We start from the raw sequence: 18,308 nt of genomic DNA, 5'->3' as shown, positions 1-18,308 counted from the left end.
CATCAAAAGAGAAGTTCTAGGAGCTGCTGGAGACCGAGTCCGACAATGATGAGTAGTTTTATGTAGTTCAAGTAGACTCAGAGGAGTTTGGCGTGATGTAGTAGTTTAAACTATGTTTGTTTCAAATGAACTTGCTATGTTTGAATTGATGTACTCCCTCCGTCCGAAAATACTTGTCATACAAATGGATGTATCTAGACATATTTTAGTTATAGATATATCCATTTTCATCCATTTCTGCAACAAGTAATTCCGGACGGAGGGAGTAGTAAGTGAATTAGTTTTACATCATGCATTGGATATCACAGAAATGGTCAATATGTAGAGTACAGGAAGTACATGCTTATTGGCAAAAGCGGTACGCCAAACAACCCCGTTGAACAGATGTATGCTCTGGAAATGACCTTATGCTAGAAGATGCAAATGACAGGGTGGTACTGCTTCCGTTTTCCTGTTCTCAACTCAACTACAGACTGAAAGATTGTCAAATATTCAAAATTCATAAGGAATCATCATTCAGATTGAGCATTTGTACTGGATTCAGTCAACCTTGTAACGTAATTAACTCAAGTGGTAAACGCCCATCCGCATTTCAGCGCCCCTGCTTCCTGATTAATCTCGTTTCTACGCAAGTCAGCAAGTTTTACAGCACCCCAGTCTTCTACTCGCATAAGTACCATCAGATTCAGTTGACCAACTACTCTAACGGAATCCAAAAGAACATTCCCCTAAGAAAGCATAAAGCATAAGGTCTACTCTAACGCTAAACACCATGCTTCACTTGTCAGCTTCACCAGGAGCTTTCATTAATTCCCTGGCCTTCCTGTACAGGGTTAACCAAAATGGAAAAAAAAAAATCAGCTTTAATCCCAGCACCATCAGCTATATATGGAAGAATGGCACCAAAAATTGAAATGGAAATGTTTAGTCTACAGTTGAATGAACTTGAATTGTAGGTATATAATGGCATTTGGCGCACTAGTACAGCGTGCGAATGCTAGTCGTTAGTACGGGTTTTATTTTTCCAGGATGACATTCATGCTTGCAAGACGTATACTCAAAGGAGATAAATACAAGACAACAGATTACCGTAGCTCTCTCTCAACCTCTGTGTTTCCAGGATCTAATTTTTGAGCGTCCAGGAGAGCATCACAAGCTTGTTTATACTCCTAGACGTAAAGCACATCAAAGGAACATGAGCAACTATATAGACTGCAGAGTAGGGAAACACAATTTTAGTACTCTCTCCGTCCCAAAATGTAAGACATTTTTGCAATCTTGTTTAGCTTGCAAAAATGTCTTATATTGTGGGACGGAGGGAGTAATTCACTTTTAGTAGCATGTGAGCTGCAGCCTGACGGTAGCAAGCTTTTGCCCAGTTAGGTCGCAGCATTCTGCATCTGAGAGCATCTGACAGAGCACCTTCACCATCATCCAACAGCAGTTTACAAAGATTCCTGTTCGCGTACAATGTTGCACTCGGCGCTGCATTTATTGCCTATGGCCAAACATAACAGGTTATACGATTATCATCTCGTTATAGCACGTTAAGATTAGCCCCAAAAATAATATTAATCCAATAGAAATACATAATAATGGCAAATTAACAGCTAATAAATGGGAAACTAGACAACAAACATTAGGAATCTGGTTAGCAAACAAATAATGTTCTGCAATTGGTTCCCTGTTAATAGAAAAAAGTTACCTCCTAAACCACCATAATCCATAGATAAGGTTTAAGGGGCTTACCACACCATATGCTTTTGATGCCAACTTATAGTCCTTCAGCCTGAATGCATGATCTGCCTGTGACTTCATTATAGCTTTTGTTCGTTCAAGGTGGCTTTGGTCCTGAATGATAGAACAATGGGAAAAAATGTAGGAATGAAGCATCATTTCAAAGATATTCCAATTAAAATAGAAACTTAACAACCCTGTTACACAATCTTCATAGCTTGTTATCTAGATATGCTTATGCTGCAATGCAAAGTGCACATTATGGTAAATTCTCAAGTATGTATACTAAGACAAAGATTTTAATCACAAGAGGAAAAGGTCCAACATAATTTTAGAATTAATATGTCAAATTATTACTATATATTACTAAAACAGCATATAAACGGGTATATTTCACAGTTGCCAAATTCACATCCACAATATAGGAGTCATGCTTTGAACTAGGTACAAGCATTATGCTTATAAAACATTCCTGTATCTTGAAGGCTACGCATCACGAACAGTTTACAGCAGTTCATTGAATTGATACTGAAAAAACAAGTTGTTGTTTTTTAACCATTGAACAGCCAAGAACTAACAAGTAGACCAAGTCTGGTCCTTCCAAATTAGAATTGGTAGTTTGTTCTCAGAGCTTTAAATACTTCAATTTTATGGTTTTGATGAGATGATGCTCTGAAGAAAAAACCCATAACGAAGTCATGATACTCATTTCAAATGTGGTCCCATGCATATATAGTAACTCCACGTAATAACAGTTGATGGACAAATTCAGGACTAGCGAACAAAAAATATGACCAGGCATTCAAGTAAAATTCATCTACAGGGTGACAGTAATAAATAGTGTACCAGCGGCTTTGCACTTTCAAATTTTGCATGCAAGATGATTCCATCTACACTCCAGTTTGGGATAGTTGGAATTGGGAAAGTCAAAGGAAACAGCATTTCAACTTCTTCCCTGCAGTCACGTCTCGCAGCATGCTCTACTGGTAACCTACCATACTGGGCAACAAAAGGAAAAATGTCAAACTCTTTTGAAATAAACTACATAATTAAAGGACCCTTTAGAATGCAGTAAAAGAATATGAGCATTATGAAAAGAGATAACCCATATAGGAAACTACTCCCTCCGTTCCTAAATATAAGTCTTTCTAGAGATTCCAACAAGTGACTACATACGAAGCAAAATGAGTGAATCTACACTCTAAAATATGTCTACATACATCCGTATATTGTAGTCCATTTGAAATGTCTAAAAAGACTTATATTTAGGAACGGAGGGAGTATAAGGTTTACATAATATTGGTACCAAATGTTGCAACCAGGATTTATCCCAGCAAGCATTTCCAAATTCTAGTAGCAATTTAAACAGTGAACATACTCCGACAGCATACCAAAAGGTCATTCTTCAGCAAGGGATTAAGAACAGGTATTTCAGCAATAGTTGAGATTGAGAAGCAACGGTAATTTTTAGTGGCATACCCTTTATGAGTCCCCATGAAATATATAGATAAAAACAATAAGGAAAAGTAGCTAGACATGAATTATAAAATTGGTCTACAATTATTGATAGCACAAATACAATTTGACACTTCAGAGTAATTTAATGAATACCAACGATTGGGATGAAAAAAACATAAAGTAAGCTGAGAGAAGTCAAGTCATTTTAGTGATTGCTGGATGAGTGCATTCAGCAAATGTTGCTACCCTGAATGCTGCATTATGAGATATTAGTATCTCATCAACTGTTAAGTTAAGCACCGACCACATATTAAATAGAGAAACGCAGGTATATTGGGTACTTGTGGGCTCAATACAAGGACATCCACCGTATTCAAAAACATTTCAGACTAATGATATACACATATACAGGATTGCACAGAACAGAGCATGTTGTTCCAGAACTCAAAATTTGCTTCTTCGATCCAAAATATTTGATGTTATAATTTTCTCCTAAGTCAAACATTCTTTAAGTGCAATTTGGTTTCGATGTTGGTAAATTTATCTATAATTTGATTTTAACTTAAAAAATTTGACTTAGAACAAAACTAGAACATCAAATATTTTCAAATGGAGGGAGTATCGTCAGCAACAGCAATATGCATTTGTTGATATAAACCGTTAAATTGAAAGCTCACACGCCTACCTTTTGCCTAAGTGCAACTTCTCATTGCATAGTCAAAAGACTGAAAGCGCCTTTTTTTTAGAAACACCTGTAATTTTATTCATACTCATAACAATTACAGGTACACTGATTTAGATCTAAGATCCAAGAAAATACAAAGTAACTCCTATGACTAAGAATTACAATGAAATTTCTTGGAAACACCTTCTTCGTTGTATCAATCTCTGTTAGAAGAAATACTCCAAAGACTTAAAGCACCTTGATTTCATTGCTAAAACTAAACTAGCTCCTTAAGAGCATTGTTCAGGATATCGGTAACTGGTACCATATCGGTCGGGTGCCGAGTAGGGATAAATCAGCGAATCGCCCTATTAACTGAATTTATAGGTAACCCATTTATCGGTAGGTTAGCTAGGGTCATATCTATATATCCTAGGCTACATAATAACATGCAATGTAGTAAATGTATAAATATGCTATTGTACATGGTTAATGTAGCAAGGAAAAGTGTTATACTAGATGTTGGAGCACTTGCTGCAGTAGAAGCAACCGTAGCTACAAATGACAAATGCAACACATCAGCACATACTAGATGTTTAGATCTACATAGGACAGCAACAGCACATCAGTACATGTACATCACAGAGGAGAGCAGCACAGCAGCAGCAGCAGAAAATGGGCCATTAACTGGCCGAGATCGGCCATTAATTGGCCGATATGAAGATTAACTGGCCGATATTTTGGCTGTCAGACCGATAAATCACTGCCAGCAGTTGATGAGCCGAATAGGCCCTTTCCATATCGGCTGGGGCCCGAGATGCAATTAACTGGCCGAGATGACGATTAACTGGCCGATATTTGGAACAATGCTTAAGAGTTGAATAATAATGTCAGTAGACGTTTAAGTATAATGGAACTAGAAAATATAGAAAACATACAGCATCGGGAATATTTGGATCCGCTCCTGCCTTCAACAGAAACTGCACAAAGTTGGTATAGCCTTTGTGCCCTGTAGCGACCACCAACGGAGTAGCCAGAAGGGAGTTCCTTCGATTGACATCAGCACCACCCTGCGAAAAGGATTGTGGAATAAAAGTTTCACGGTTCTATCTCCATGTAAAATCAGTACATAGCAATGAACAGATGTAGACAATAGAATACTGACTGGCCTTAATCAGCAGCTTCATGCATTTCAATGAACGGTATAAAAGAGCACCCATCAGGGCAGTACCCAAACCGGTTACAGTAGTGTTAGGCTGAAAGAAGAACGTGAGATTTCTCCTTAGTCCAAGAGTAATAATTCTTATAGAATACAACGGAACAAATAGACATATATAATGCTTCAATATGTTTAGTTGCAGCTGTACTAAAAAGACCAAGTTAGCATGCAAGCTTCTAGTACTTAAAAGAGCTAACGCTGCACTATATGTTCGTGACTCCAATGGACAAAGCACAAATGACACATGGAACCAAAATTATCTCCAGAGACAAATGAGCACCATACTTTACTCAAACTTGACAATGACACCAACTGAAATTTTCACATCAAGACTCAGAGACAAATTTCAAAGGAAGCTCCAACCGTAACTCATTTGGTTTGAAGGATGTAATTGGCTGGTCTATCGGCACCTCATCCCTCATAAGCATAAGACTATTTACAAAATTAGGGAGAAAAAAGCATGTGATAATCACATGATATCATATGATTAGGACATAAACACATCCTAGGTTGAGGTGGCCCTCAAATCAAGCACCCTTTAAGATCATCTAGGACACGTTATCATCCAAGAAATGGATTATGACATGCCATATGTAAGTTGTCAACCCCAACGACCAGAAATATATGTGTATGTCTACATATAATGCAAATCAACTCTAGAAAATTAAAAATGAAGGTTTTTTTATCACAAAGGTAATGGTTATATACATCTGCATGGTGTTCCAACAAAATCTTCACTGTTTTATCCTTTTCGTTGGTAGCAACTTGATGGAGCGGTGTACCACGGCCACAGTCTATGTCAACAGGTACTCCTTTTGAAAGTAGAAACTCAGTAACCTTACAGCTTCCTGTCATGAATAAAATAATTCCACAAGTCATGTGGCAACACATCTAAGTATACGACAGCAAGTAACTGCTAGTATAGTGACCACGATGGTGTAAATCATAGGTGGGACAAATTTATCCAACTTTGACTAGTTATATTTCAGAAAAAAGATCTATAGTGACCATATGAAAAATGGTCACAATATTTCTCTTCTACAATATTATTGGAGTGACCTACACAATGAAGCGATATGCTTGGTAATATAAAACAAATTGCATGGGTGAGGGGCCAAGCTACCTTTGCATGCCGCATGGTGAAGAACTGTGCGTCCTTGACCATCTGCTTTAGTTACATCACCACCACGATCAAGCAAATACTTCACAGTCGAAACATCGCCGGACTGAGCAGATGTCATAAAGGGTGTCACACCTGCAAAGTCTGCAATCAAAAAGCACAACAACCCAATTCAGACATCTCATAGTGCTAAAACATAGACATTAGAGATGAGAAAAGAGTTATAGGAATACCTCCAACTCCAGGAGCAGGAGCATTCACATCTCCCCCCAGTTCCTCCACCAAGTACTTGCAAGCTTCAAGATGCCCACTGCAGGCTGCGAGGTGCAGCACCCCAAGGCCACCCATTTCGAAAGAGAAGACCACCCTTGGGTCGACAAGACTCTTTACAGTACCTTTCTCCCAAAGTAAACACCCAAGCATCAATACATTAATGAAGCAAATTGCCAAATTATAACTAGCTAGAGAACCAAAAGAAAAGGAGACCACATGTGTTGCATGGACAAGAACCTCACTAAGTCAAGCGGGGATGCAAACTGGTGAGCTTTAGGGTGCCCTCCACCACCCCTCCTTACTTCAATCAAATGAACTAAATCTGTGATTTTGGAAATTTAATCCACTTGATTGAACTAAAGAGTTGGAGCTTGGAGGTTACCCATTTGTGCTCCTAAAGTAAAGGGACTTGTTCATATCTTGGACACACCGTCAATCAGTGCATAGACCCGACAAAAAGAATAGTGGTGTGATTGTAAAGTCAGAAGATGTGCCCCGTGCAAGGACTTGTTTTTAACCAAATTCTCAACAGCTCGCCTATCCCTTTGAACAGCCCACAAGACCACAATCGCACAAAAACATTTCATAATTTTGAGAATAATTACCGTGTACAGCAAATTTTTCACTTACTTGCCTACAATGCGAAAGCTGACACCAAAATTAACAAGGTAATTTCATAATCATGGAAAATTACGCTAAGAAGGGATCGTTCTTAGTGTCGTGCAAATTAAATAGGATCCCGGATTGGTGCAGCTAACGGAACAACGGTGGCATTTGAAGCATCTCATCCTGTCAAAATATATCTAATCTAGCCGCCGGCAATTCGATTACGGCGGCAGCCAAAAGCAAAACCCTAACCGAATCCAACAAATTATGGCCCCGCGAGGCGGGGAAAAGCTCAGGAACATGGGGCGGAAGGAGAGGACCAACCTCTGAGACGCTGGAGGTCGCCCTCGAAGGCCGCCCGCGGGGCCGCGTCCTGGCCTGCACACACACAAAGCGCGCGGGACAAAAATCGCCCGTACTTAGAGAGGGGGAGAGAGAGAGAGTCGAAGAGAGAGAAGGAGAGGAAGAGGAGGGGGGCTCGCCGCACTAGTGCCGTCGCCGGAGTTGCGGGCGTAGAGGAATGGCGCCGGCGGAGCCATGGGCCGTCTCGCGCTCGCGCTCGTGCTCGCAGTGGCAGGGTGGCTTCCGGGAGAAGGCTTTGCCAGCTGCAAAGCGGGGTTTTGGACGCTCGCTCTGGTTTGGTTCGGGGCACGCTGGGCTCGGTGTACGGCTGTGGAGGAGGCCGCGGGAGCGCCGCCCGCTGCTGGGCGCACGCGGACCCGGTTCACGGGAGCGCCCGCTGGGGAGAGGAGGGGAGCGGGGGACCTGTGTGTTGGAGTCACTGGGACAGTGGGACTGGTTCATCTGTACGCACGGTGGGTGACATGGGTGGCCCGCAGGAGAGTTCGGAATCTCAGCTGGGAGATACTCCCTCCGTTTTTTTTTAGTCTGCATATAAGATTTAGCCAAATCAAACTTTGTTAATTTTGATTAAGTTTAGAGAAAAAATATCAAGATTCACAATATGAAATCAAATATTGTTAAATGCATCATGAAATTAATTTTCATGCCATGTAGCTTTAGTATTGTAAATGTTGATATGTTTTCTTACAAAGTTGGTCAAACTTTACAAAGTTTAACTTTGACTAAATCTTATATGCAAACTAAAAAGAAACGGAGGGGGTAGTGGGCGGCGGGTAAAAAAAAAGTTAATCATTCATGACAAATGCAGGTTCTGCACTCAAAGTTCAATATCAAGTTTGGAATCATTCATGAACAAGCTAGATCATCAACAAGTTCGATCAACAAGCATACATCTTTTTTCAAGGATACATCAACTTTGACGCTATGGGTGGAGGGTGCGTTGATTCAGCCAGGGCTCGATGTCAAGAACATGCTTTCAGGGTGTTGGGTTTGGTTATGGCGCGGTCTTGGTGCTCTGTGTTCTACCTCTTTGCCACTTGTGGCTGGAGGTCGTACAAGGCGAGTGGTTTGTCGTTGTAGTCGTGGTATGCTTGTTTTCATGCTTTGTATGCCGCTTGGCATTATATCTACCATCTTGGCACTTCTTCTACGAATCTATACATCGATGTATCCTTGAAAAAATCATGACAAATGCATCGTTCATCATTCATCTACAAATTCATTCATTCAGCACATCATTCATTCAACTAGTTCAACATCAATACCAAGACATCATTCGTTCAACTAGTTCTAAGTCAACATAAAAAAGGAATAGTTCAACTAGTTATATGCCAACATCAAAAAAGGAATAGTTCAACAAGTTCAACCTCAAAAGAAAGTACTTGCTCATGATCAACATCAAATAGTTCAACAGGTTCAACACTCAAAGTTCAGCATCATTCAACAACTCGTCACTTGTTTCACTTGTTACCAAGTACTCCATCATCCTTCGTGTCTTTTCCTTGCTCCTCTTCTATGTAGGTCTAGCACCATCACCTCTTGATGAACTAGGTCCATCAACTCTTGGAGCAGATAATGGTGCTCTAGCAGCAGCTCTTGGGGCAGAAGATGATCTTGGGGGCCTTGGAGAAGGACCTCTTTGGAGCAAAAGAACTTGGAGCATGAGCTCTTAGAGAATTAGTTGTTGGGGCCTCTGTTGGAGAATATCTTATAGCAGGAACACTTGGATTAGGAGCTCTTGGAGAAGGAGCAGTTGTGGTCTTTTTAGAGAAGAGGCACTTGGATCGGGAGGGGTTCCAATAGCTATTGTTGCAGATGAAGAAGCAGCACCAGAGGAAGAGCTTGGAGCACCTCGGGTAGATCTATTTGTCCAAAACAAACCAAAAGGAAATTAATTATCGGCAACATATTTTCATTATGAAATGAAATGCAAGTGCAAGTCACCAGATGTTTATTTCTTCAAATGATAAGTCCAGGCTTAAGCATCAATACAATTGGTGTATCTCTGCAAATCAAACTTAACATCGCATGTCACATCTTCCAAGCTAAACAAAGAAAGACAAATTACAGAAAATAATAAAGATATCGCCAATTCGTCATTTACAAACCCTAATTCCCAATTTCTCACATACAGAAACCCTAATCAGTCAATGCAGATTGGCGGGGGAGAACTTACTCGACACCCCTAGACTGGAGGTAAAATGGTGGTTGTACTTCGAACTGGCCTTCCAGAACTTGGCCATGGCCATTGTTGTCGCTCTCGATTTGAGGTCATACGGCGACGGCGAGTGCTCTAATGCGCTGCAGGGGGTCGCCACAGTCGACCCGCTCCTACTCCAACACGCTGCTAGGTCTCCGCCGTTGGGATCCACTGTCTGTCCCGACACTTTGCCAAGCAATCGTTACCGTCATCGCTTTGTGTCGCATGAGCAAGAGCGGAAGTGATGAGGAGGGCGGGGGAATTGGGGAAGGGGGAAACAGTTGGGCTAGGCACCGCTAGGTGTCACCCCCACGGTCACTGTTAGTTTCGTTATCAAAACACGCTCAATCGAGATTTTAGTGAGTTATTTTTAGTTTTGTTGTCAAAACGCACTCAATCAAGCTTTTAGTGCATTTGGCAAAAAAATAGTGAACGGATGTTTTTTTCAAACTATTACTCAAACCGTGATTTTCTTTTAGAAGTCGCCCGGGATTATGGTGGTTTTTGGCATTTTACTCACTAATTAGTACGTATATTTATAAACACTCGAAGATGCATTTTTGAAAGGATCGAGAAGAGGTGTCTAGAGGGGGGATTAGATCATCAACAAAGAAAAGTAGCAGTTTTTAAGTTCTTCAAGTTAAGGTGGAGTTTTAGCACAAGTTTGAACATTCACAATACATTTCAAGCAAGCATGGCAAAAGTATATGAGCAGCGGAAAGTAAAGCATGCAAGTTGCAAGAAAGTAAAGGGATGGGATTGGAGTGTGCAAACGCAATTGAAGACATGGAGATTTTTGGCGTGGTTCCGATAGGTGGTGCTATCATACATCCACGTTGGTGGAGACTTCAACCCACGAAGGGTAACGGTTGCGCGAGTCCACGGAGGGCTCCACCCATGACGGGTCCACGAAGAAGCAACCTTATCTATCCCACCATGGCCATCGCCCACGAAGGACTTGCCTCACTTGGGTAGATCTTCACGAAGTAGGCGATCTCCTTGCCCTTACAAACTCCTTGGTTCAACTCCACAATCTTGACGGAGGCTCCCAAGTGACACCTAACCAATCTAGGAGACACCACTCTCCAAAAGGTAATAGATGGTGTGTTGATAATGAACTCCTTGCTCTTGTGCTTCAAATGATAGTCTCCCCAACACTCAACTCTCTCTCACATATTTGGATTTGGTGGAAAGATGATTTGAGTGGAAAGCAACTTGGGGAAGGCTAGAGATCAAGATTCTTGTGGTTGGATTGGAATGTCTTGGTCTCAACACATGTGTAGGTGGTTCTCTCTTAGAAAATGTGTAGTGGAAGTGTAGGCACGTTCAGATGGCTCTCCTCACGAATGGAGGAAGGATGGAGGGGTATATATAGCTTCCACACAAAATCTAGACATTACACACAACTTACCAAACTCGGTGGGACCGAATCGAGAAACTCGGTCTGACCGATATGGTTCAAAATGTGAATGTTAGGCTTTTCGGTGGGACCGACATGATCAACTCGGTGGGACTAATGTGCTAGGGTTAGGGTAAAACCTCAACTCGGTTTGAGCGATTACACAAACTCGGTGAGACCAATTTTGGTAATGAGCAAACAGAGAGTTGGTCAAGCAAACTCGGTGGCACCGACTGCATATCTCGGTGAGACCGAAATAGTTGCAATAGCCAACAGAGAGTTTGCAAGCCCATCTCGGTGAGACCGAGATCCCATCGGTGAGACCGAACTGATTAGGGTTTCTGGCAGTGGCTATGTCAAATGAACTCGATGGCGCCGGATAGATCAAATCCGTGGGGCCGAGTTTGACTTTAGGTTGAGGACATATGTGGAATTGAGAAAGTGTTTGAGGGCTTTGGAGCATATCACTAAGCACTTTGAGCAAGCAAGCCATTAAGCAACACATCATCCCTTTTATAAGTATTGGCTTTCCTATGGACTCAATGTGATCTTGGATCACTAAAATGAAAATGTAGAGTCTTGAGCTTTTGCCAATGTTTGTCCTTAGCATCTTGAAGGGGTTCCACATCCTCTTGTCCATGCCACACCTTTGTTGAACTTTCTGAAATATACTAGATAGAAGTATTAGACAAGAGATATGTTGACATTAATTACCAAAATCACCCAGGAAGCACTTGTGCTTTCAATTTTACATACAAGTAAGTGTAACATGAAATAAACACCGAGTTTGCACTTGCAAAAGAGACAGGACTTTCAACACCCGGGTGCCTCTACACCCTCTATGAACAGTAAACTGAAAAAGAAAATGATAACAAAATAAAAAAATTTGAACCTTTGGAACATAAAACATGATCAAACATTCGACTTCGTGCAAAGTTTCAGCCTTAAATAACATTCGAGGAGTCCTCACCTAAAAAAATCTGTATTCAAAGTTTATGTGCACTTTTGAACAGTAATTTTGTTATTTTTGGTGAAGGCTCCTCGAGTGTTATTTGTGGCTGAAAATTTGCAAGGACGTCAAAAATTTGATCATCTTTGATCCCCAAAGTTTTAGATATATATTTTTTGAATTTACTGTTCATGAGGGTGTAGGGGCACCCGGGAGCTGTCACATCTTTCTCCTTGCAAAAGCTCTCGATGACCTAACCAACACACACTCCATTGTACTTGCATCAAGTATCAATACGTTAGCACTTAGTATGATCAACCAATGACTGTAGCATAGCACTTAGTATGCTCAACGGGTTCCTTAAAGCATCTACAACGGGACTAGGCTAATATGAGCCCTATAGGTCCATTGACGTGTTCGGACGTGTCTGCAGACAGCGTCCGCCCACCCCTCAAATGTCCGCTCGTGCAAACACATCCCCTACTTTCGAAGCCTATAGTACATGCAATTACATGCACATCAATCATTTGATGATACGAATACACGTAACAATGAATACCACGCACACAAAAAATATTATTCGTAGAAAAATATGTTTATAACGGGCATGCCGAATTCACAAGTCTTTTGACGACAAAACTTCAAATATAATGTGCCCTCTTTGGTGTGACCTTGGTACTACCCGTGTAAAACTTTCAGGGCAGTTCTCCTATTGCTAATGCGTGCAATCGACTAAACCGAGCATGTCGGATTCTGGGTTCCGGCAAACCCTTGAGGTTCGAACTCTGGGGTGCGCACAAAGAACTCTCTCTCCCTAGCTCGCTCGCACAACGATCTCAAGGCCTAGCTCGTTGAACCCAAGGAACAAGAGAAACGAGGGTTTATACTGGTTCGGGCCACCGTTGTGGTGTAATACCCTACTCCAGTGTGGCGTGGTGGATTGCCTTGTAGGCTGAGGATGAACGAGTACATGGTATGCACAGCCTCCTAAGGAGAGGTGTTCTTGAGCTCGGTGAGCTAGTGAGATGGCCTTGGTGGAATGGATCTAATCCAAGATGATATGCCTCCTATGGTAGTGGCTAGTCCTATTTATAGAGGCCCTGGAAGATCCTCTTCCCCAATGTAGGCGGGAAGGGATCCCACAACGGCCAATTTTGAAGGGAGACAACTAGTACAAGCTATCCTGACAAAAGGTGGTCTTCGCCTGCCAAAGGCTCTGGTGGTGATGCAGCTGTGGGCTCCGCGGTGACCTCTGTCATGCCGTCCTGCTGGTCTTGGTCTCGTTGCACCGATATGGAAACCTTTGCTTGGTTCCTCGGGACTCCTCGCCCGCGCTGCCTCTTTAGCACCAAAGGGGAAACTGGTACACTATGCTCGCTGGCGCCCGCCTGGCCTTGGTCATCATGGCTCACGTCACGTGAACCTCGCGAGGTGCCCCTTGCATAGATATCTCCGCTCCTCGGGAGCCAGCCTAGTGAGGCTGCTGTTGGGGAACATAGTAATTTCAAAAAAATTCCTATGCACACAAGATCATGGTGATGCATAGAAACGAGAGGGGAGAGTGTTGTTCACGTACCCGCGTAGACCATAAGCGGAAGCGTTATGAGAACGCGGTTAATGTAGTCGTATGTCTTCACATTCCGACCGATCCAAGTACCGAACGCACGGCACCTTGATACGTCTCCAACGTATCTATAATTTTTGATTGTTCCATGCTATTATATATATCCTGTTTTGGATGTTTAATGGGCTTTATTATACACTTTTATATTATTTTTGGGACTAACCTATTAACCGGAGGCCCAGCCTGAATTGCTGTTTTTTTGTCTATTTCAATGTTTCGAAGGAAAAGGATATCAAACGGAGTCCAAACGGAATGAAACCTTCGGGAACGTGATTTTTGGAACAAACGTGATCCAGAGGACTTGGAGTGGACGTCAAGCAATCAACGAGGAGGCCACGAGGCAGGGGGCGCGCCTACCCCCTGGCGCGCCCTCCACCCTCGTGGGCCCCTCGTAGCTCTCCTGACCGACCTCTTTCGCCTATATATACTCATATACCCTAGAAACATCATATACGGAGCCAAAACCCTATTTCCACCGCCGCAACCTTCTGTACCCGTGAGATCCCATCTTGGGGCCTTTTCCGGCGCTCCGCCGGAGGGGGCATTGATCACGGAGGGCTTCTACATCAACACCATAGCCTCTCCGATGATGTGTGAGTAGTTTACCTCAGACCTTCGGGTCCATAGTTATTAGCTAGATGGCTTCTTCTCTCTCTTTGGATCTCAATACAAAGTTCTCCTCGATTCTCTTGGAGATCTATTTGATGTAACTCTTCTTTTGCGGTGTGTTTGTCGAGATCCGATGAATTGTGGGTTTATGATCAAGATTATCTATGAACAATATTTGAATCTCCTCTGAATTCTTTTATGTAGATTGGTTATCTTTGCAAGTCTCTTCGAATTATCAGTTTGGTTTGGCCTACTAGATTGATCTTTCTTGCAATGGGAGAAGTGCTTAGCTTTGGGTTCAATCTTGCGGTGCTCGATCCCAGTGACAGTAGGGGAAACGACACGTATTGTATTGTTGCCATCGAGGATAAAAAGGTGGGGTTTATATCATATTGCATGAGTTTATCCTTCTACATCATGTCATCTTGCTTAAAGCGTTACTCCGTTCTTATGAACTTAATATTCTAGATGCATGCTGGATAGCGGTCGATGTGTGGAGTGATAGTAGTAGATGCAGGCAGGAGTCGGTCTACTTGTCACGGACGTGATGCCTATATACATGATCATACCTAGATATTCTCATAACTATGCTCAATTCTATCAATTGTTCGACAGTAATTCGTTTACCAACCGTAATACTTATGCTATCTTGAGAGAAGCCACTAGTGAAACCTATGGCCCCCGGGTCTATTTTCCATCATATTAATCTCCCGTCAATAAGCTATTTCTGGCGCCGTTTATTTTGCTTTCTTTACTTTTAGTCTTTATCATAAAAATACCAAAAATATTATCTTATCATCTCTATCAGATCTCACTTTTGCAAGTGGCCGTGAAGGGATTGACAGCCCCTTTATCGCATTGGTTGCAAGGTTCTTATTTGTTTGTGTAGGTGCGTGGGACTTGAGCGTGGTCTCCTACTGGATTGATACCTTGGTTCTCAAAAACTGAGGGAAATACTTACGCTACTTTACTGCATCACCCTTTCCTCTTCAAGGGAAAACCAACGCAGTGCTCAAGAGGTAGCGAGAATGATTTCTGGCGCCGTTGCCGGGGAGTCTACGCACAAGTCAAGACATACCAAGTACCCATCACAAACTCTTATCCCTTGCATTACATTATTTGCCATTTGCCTCTCGTTTTCCTCTCCCCCACTTCACCCTTGCCGTTCTATTCGCCCTCTTTTTCCGTTCGCCCTCTTTTCCGCTCGCCTTTCTTTCGCTATGTCTGATTCAAAAAGGGTTAGGGGTTCTCTCCCGGGTTTTAATGCCTTGGATAATCCCTCTATCCTCTCTAAGCTCATAAACCATGATGCTATAGAAAGACCTACCGAGGTCATCAATGAGAGTCAGAATAATTTTGATGAAGATGATCCCGGAATATTTCGTTATTTACTTGATGAGTCTTTGAAAGATGCTTGGGATAGGTTACTAAGAATTCGGGCCAGCTATGTTGCCTTACCTTCGTCGTCTAAGCATGTCTTAGACTCTATTTTTGAGGACGGTTTTCTTGAAGGGGATGCCGTAGATACCTATGAAAAGATGAAAACCATATTTGGGCACCCCATGAATGAGAAGGTCGAATCTACCTCTCTTTTGCTTTCCTATCAAAACGAAACTATCAAAGAGATGAAGGCTAGTTTAGATGCAAACTTTCGCAATATGCTTAATCTTTCTTCTACTATTAATGGCCATGTGCTCTTTAAGAATAGAAATATTAATGCTATAGAAAATAAGTTTTCCCTTTTCTTCTCGAAATCCAAAGATGATAATACTTAGATCTATCCTTGCTTTTATGCCTAGCTAGGGGCGTTAAACGATGGCGCTTGTTGGGAGGCAACCCAATTTTATTTTAGTTTTTTTTTTGCTTTTTGCTCCTGTTTAGGAATAAATCTTTGATCTAGCCTCTGGTTAGATTTGTTTTTGTGTTTTAATTAGTGTTTGTGCCAAGTAAAACCTATAGGATCTTCTTGGATGATAGTTATTTGATCTTGCTGAAAATTCCAGAAACTTTCTGTTCACAAAAACAATTGTTAAAAATCACCAGAACGTGATAAAATACTAATTCCAATTGAAGTAAATCAATAAACAAATTATCTAGGTCGTCCTATTTTGGTAGATTTTTCTGAGATCCAGAAGTTTGCGGTAGATACAGATTACTACAGACTGTTCTGTTTTTGACAGATTCTGTTTTTCGTGTGTTGTTTGCTTATTTTGATGAGTCTATGGTTAGTAAAATAGTTTATAAACCATAGAGAAGTTGGAATACAGTAGTTTTAACACCAATATAAATAAAGAATGAGTTCAATACAGTACCTTGAAGTGGTGTTTTGTTTTGTTTCGCTAACAGAGCTCATGAGATTTTTTGTTGAGTTTTGTGTTGTGAAGTTTTCAAGTTTTGGGTAAAGATTTGATGGATTATGGAACAAGGAGTGGCAAGAGCCTAAGCTTGGGGATGCCCAAGGCACCCCAAGGTCAATCCAAGGACACCAAAAAGCCAAAGCTTGGGGATGCCCCGGAAGGCATCCCCTCTTTCGTCTTCGTCCATCGGTAACTTTACTTGGAGCTATATTTTTATTCACCACTGTGTTTTGCTTGGAGCGTCTTGTATGATTTGAGTCTTTGCTTTTAGTTTACCACAATCATCCTCGCCGAATACACTTTTGAGAGAGACACACATGATTCGGAATTTATTAGAATACTCTATGTGCTTCACTTATATCTTTTGAGCTATATAGTTTTTGCTCTAGTGCTTCACTTATATCTTTTAGAGCACGGTGGTGGTTTTGTTTTATAGAAACTATTGTTCTCTCATGCTTCACTTATATCATTTTGAGAATCCTACAAAACAGCATGGTAATTTGCTTAAATTGTGAAATTAGTCCTAATATGATAGGCGTCCAAGATTAGTAAAAACTTTCTTATAAGTGCGTTGAATACTAAGAAAAGTTTGATGCTTGATGATTGTTTTGAGATATGGAGGTAGTAATATTAAAGTTGTGCTAGTTGAGTAATTGTGAATTTGAGAAATACTTGTGTTGAAGTTTGCAAGTCCCGTAGCATGGACGTATGGTAAACGTTGTGTAACAAATTTGAAACATGAGGTGTTCTTTGATTGTCCTCCTTATGAGTGGCGGTCGGGGACGAGCGATTGTCTTTTCCTACCAATCTATCCCCCTAGGAGCATGCGCGTAGTGCTTGGTTTTTGATGACTTGTAGATTTTTGCAATAAGTATGTGAGTTCTTTATGACTAATGTTGAGTCCATGGATTATACGCACTCTCACCCTTCCATCATTGCTAGCCTCTTCGGTACAGTGCATTGCCCTTTCTCACCTTGAGAGTTGGTGCAAACTTCGCCGGTGCATCCAAACCCCGTGATACGATACGCTCTATCACACATAAACCTCCTTATATCTTCCTCAAAACAGCCACCATACCTAACTATTATGGCATTTCCATAGCCATTCCGAGATATATTGCCATGCAACTTTCCACTGTTTCGTTTATCATGACACGCTTCATCATTGTCATATTGCCTTGCATGATCATGTAGTTGAGATCATATTTGTGGCAAAGCCACCATGCATATTATTTCATACATGTCACTCTTGATTCACTGCCCATCCTGGTACACCGCCGGAGGCATTCATATAGAGTCATACTTTGTTCTAGTATCGAGTTGTAATCATTGAGTTGTAAATAAATATAAGTGTGATGATCATCATTCATAGAGCATTGTCCCAAATAAAAAAAGAAAGGCCAAATAAAATAAAGAAAGGCACAAAAAAGAAAAGAAAAAAAGGGGCAATGCTACTATCCTTTTTCCACACTTGTGCTTCAAAGTAGCACCATGATCTTTATGAGAGAGTCTCTTGTTTTGTCACTTTCATATACTAGTGGGAATTTTTCATTATAGAACTTGGCTTGTATATTCCAACAATGGACTTCCTCAAATGCCCTAGGTCTTCGTGAGCAAGCAAGTTGGATGCACACCCACTTAGTTTCTTTTGTTGAGCTTTCATGCATTAATAGCTCTAGTGCATCCGTTGCATGGCAATCCCAACTCCTTGCATTGACATCAAACGATGG

The 18,308-nt window shown here is 41.4% G+C and overlaps 1 protein-coding gene across 5 annotated transcripts; it reads right to left on the bottom strand.

Annotated features, from left to right (window-relative positions):
* Nucleotides 1–446: 446 nt before the first annotated feature.
* Nucleotides 447–7,826, bottom strand: LOC109783383 (uncharacterized). 5 transcript variants are annotated; one of them, XR_005769217.3, is made up of 13 exons: nt 7,565–7,825; nt 7,402–7,455; nt 6,432–6,593; nt 6,202–6,342; nt 5,787–5,926; nt 5,029–5,115; nt 4,798–4,929; nt 4,376–4,414; nt 2,584–2,736; nt 1,750–1,851; nt 1,331–1,498; nt 1,090–1,212; nt 447–823 (listed from the first exon to the last, which is right to left on the bottom strand). XR_005769217.3 is itself a non-coding variant. In XM_040399944.3 (13 exons), the coding sequence occupies exons 1-13, from the start codon at nt 7,614–7,616 to the stop codon at nt 778–780; spliced, it is 1,356 nt and encodes a 451-aa protein (XP_040255878.1). In that variant the 5' UTR covers nt 7,617–7,821; the 3' UTR covers nt 447–777. The 5 variants fall into 5 exon arrangements, 4 of the variants coding, with proteins under 4 accessions (XP_040255878.1, XP_040255880.1, XP_020197579.1 ...); XM_040399944.3 differs by having other exon boundaries at nt 1,090–1,169; nt 7,565–7,821; XM_040399946.3 differs by lacking the exon at nt 1,331–1,498 and having other exon boundaries at nt 1,090–1,169; nt 7,565–7,824.
* Nucleotides 7,827–18,308: the final 10,482 nt, after the last annotated feature.

The sequence above is a fragment of the Aegilops tauschii genome, chromosome 2 (genome assembly GCF_002575655.3).
Source record: "Aegilops tauschii subsp. strangulata cultivar AL8/78 chromosome 2, Aet v6.0, whole genome shotgun sequence".
NCBI classification, from domain to species: Eukaryota; Viridiplantae; Streptophyta; class Magnoliopsida; order Poales; family Poaceae; genus Aegilops; species Aegilops tauschii.
This window is presented reverse-complemented; position numbering and strand designations above follow the sequence as displayed.

What these genes read in the sequence shown, in the direction of transcription:
- LOC109783383 (XM_040399944.3), bottom strand. Translation starts at nt 7,616, where the DNA reads ATGGCTCCGCCGGCGCCATTCCTCTACGCCCGCAACTCCGGCGACGGC. An exon ending in CGACCTCCAGCGTCTCAGAG is followed by an intron (nt 6,594 to 7,401) that starts GTTGGTCCTCTC and finishes TTTGGGAGAAAG; the next exon opens with GTACTGTAAAGAGTCTTGTC. An exon ending in TCCTGCTCCTGGAGTTGGAG is followed by an intron (nt 6,343 to 6,431) that starts GTATTCCTATAA and finishes TTTTGATTGCAG; the next exon opens with ACTTTGCAGGTGTGACACCC.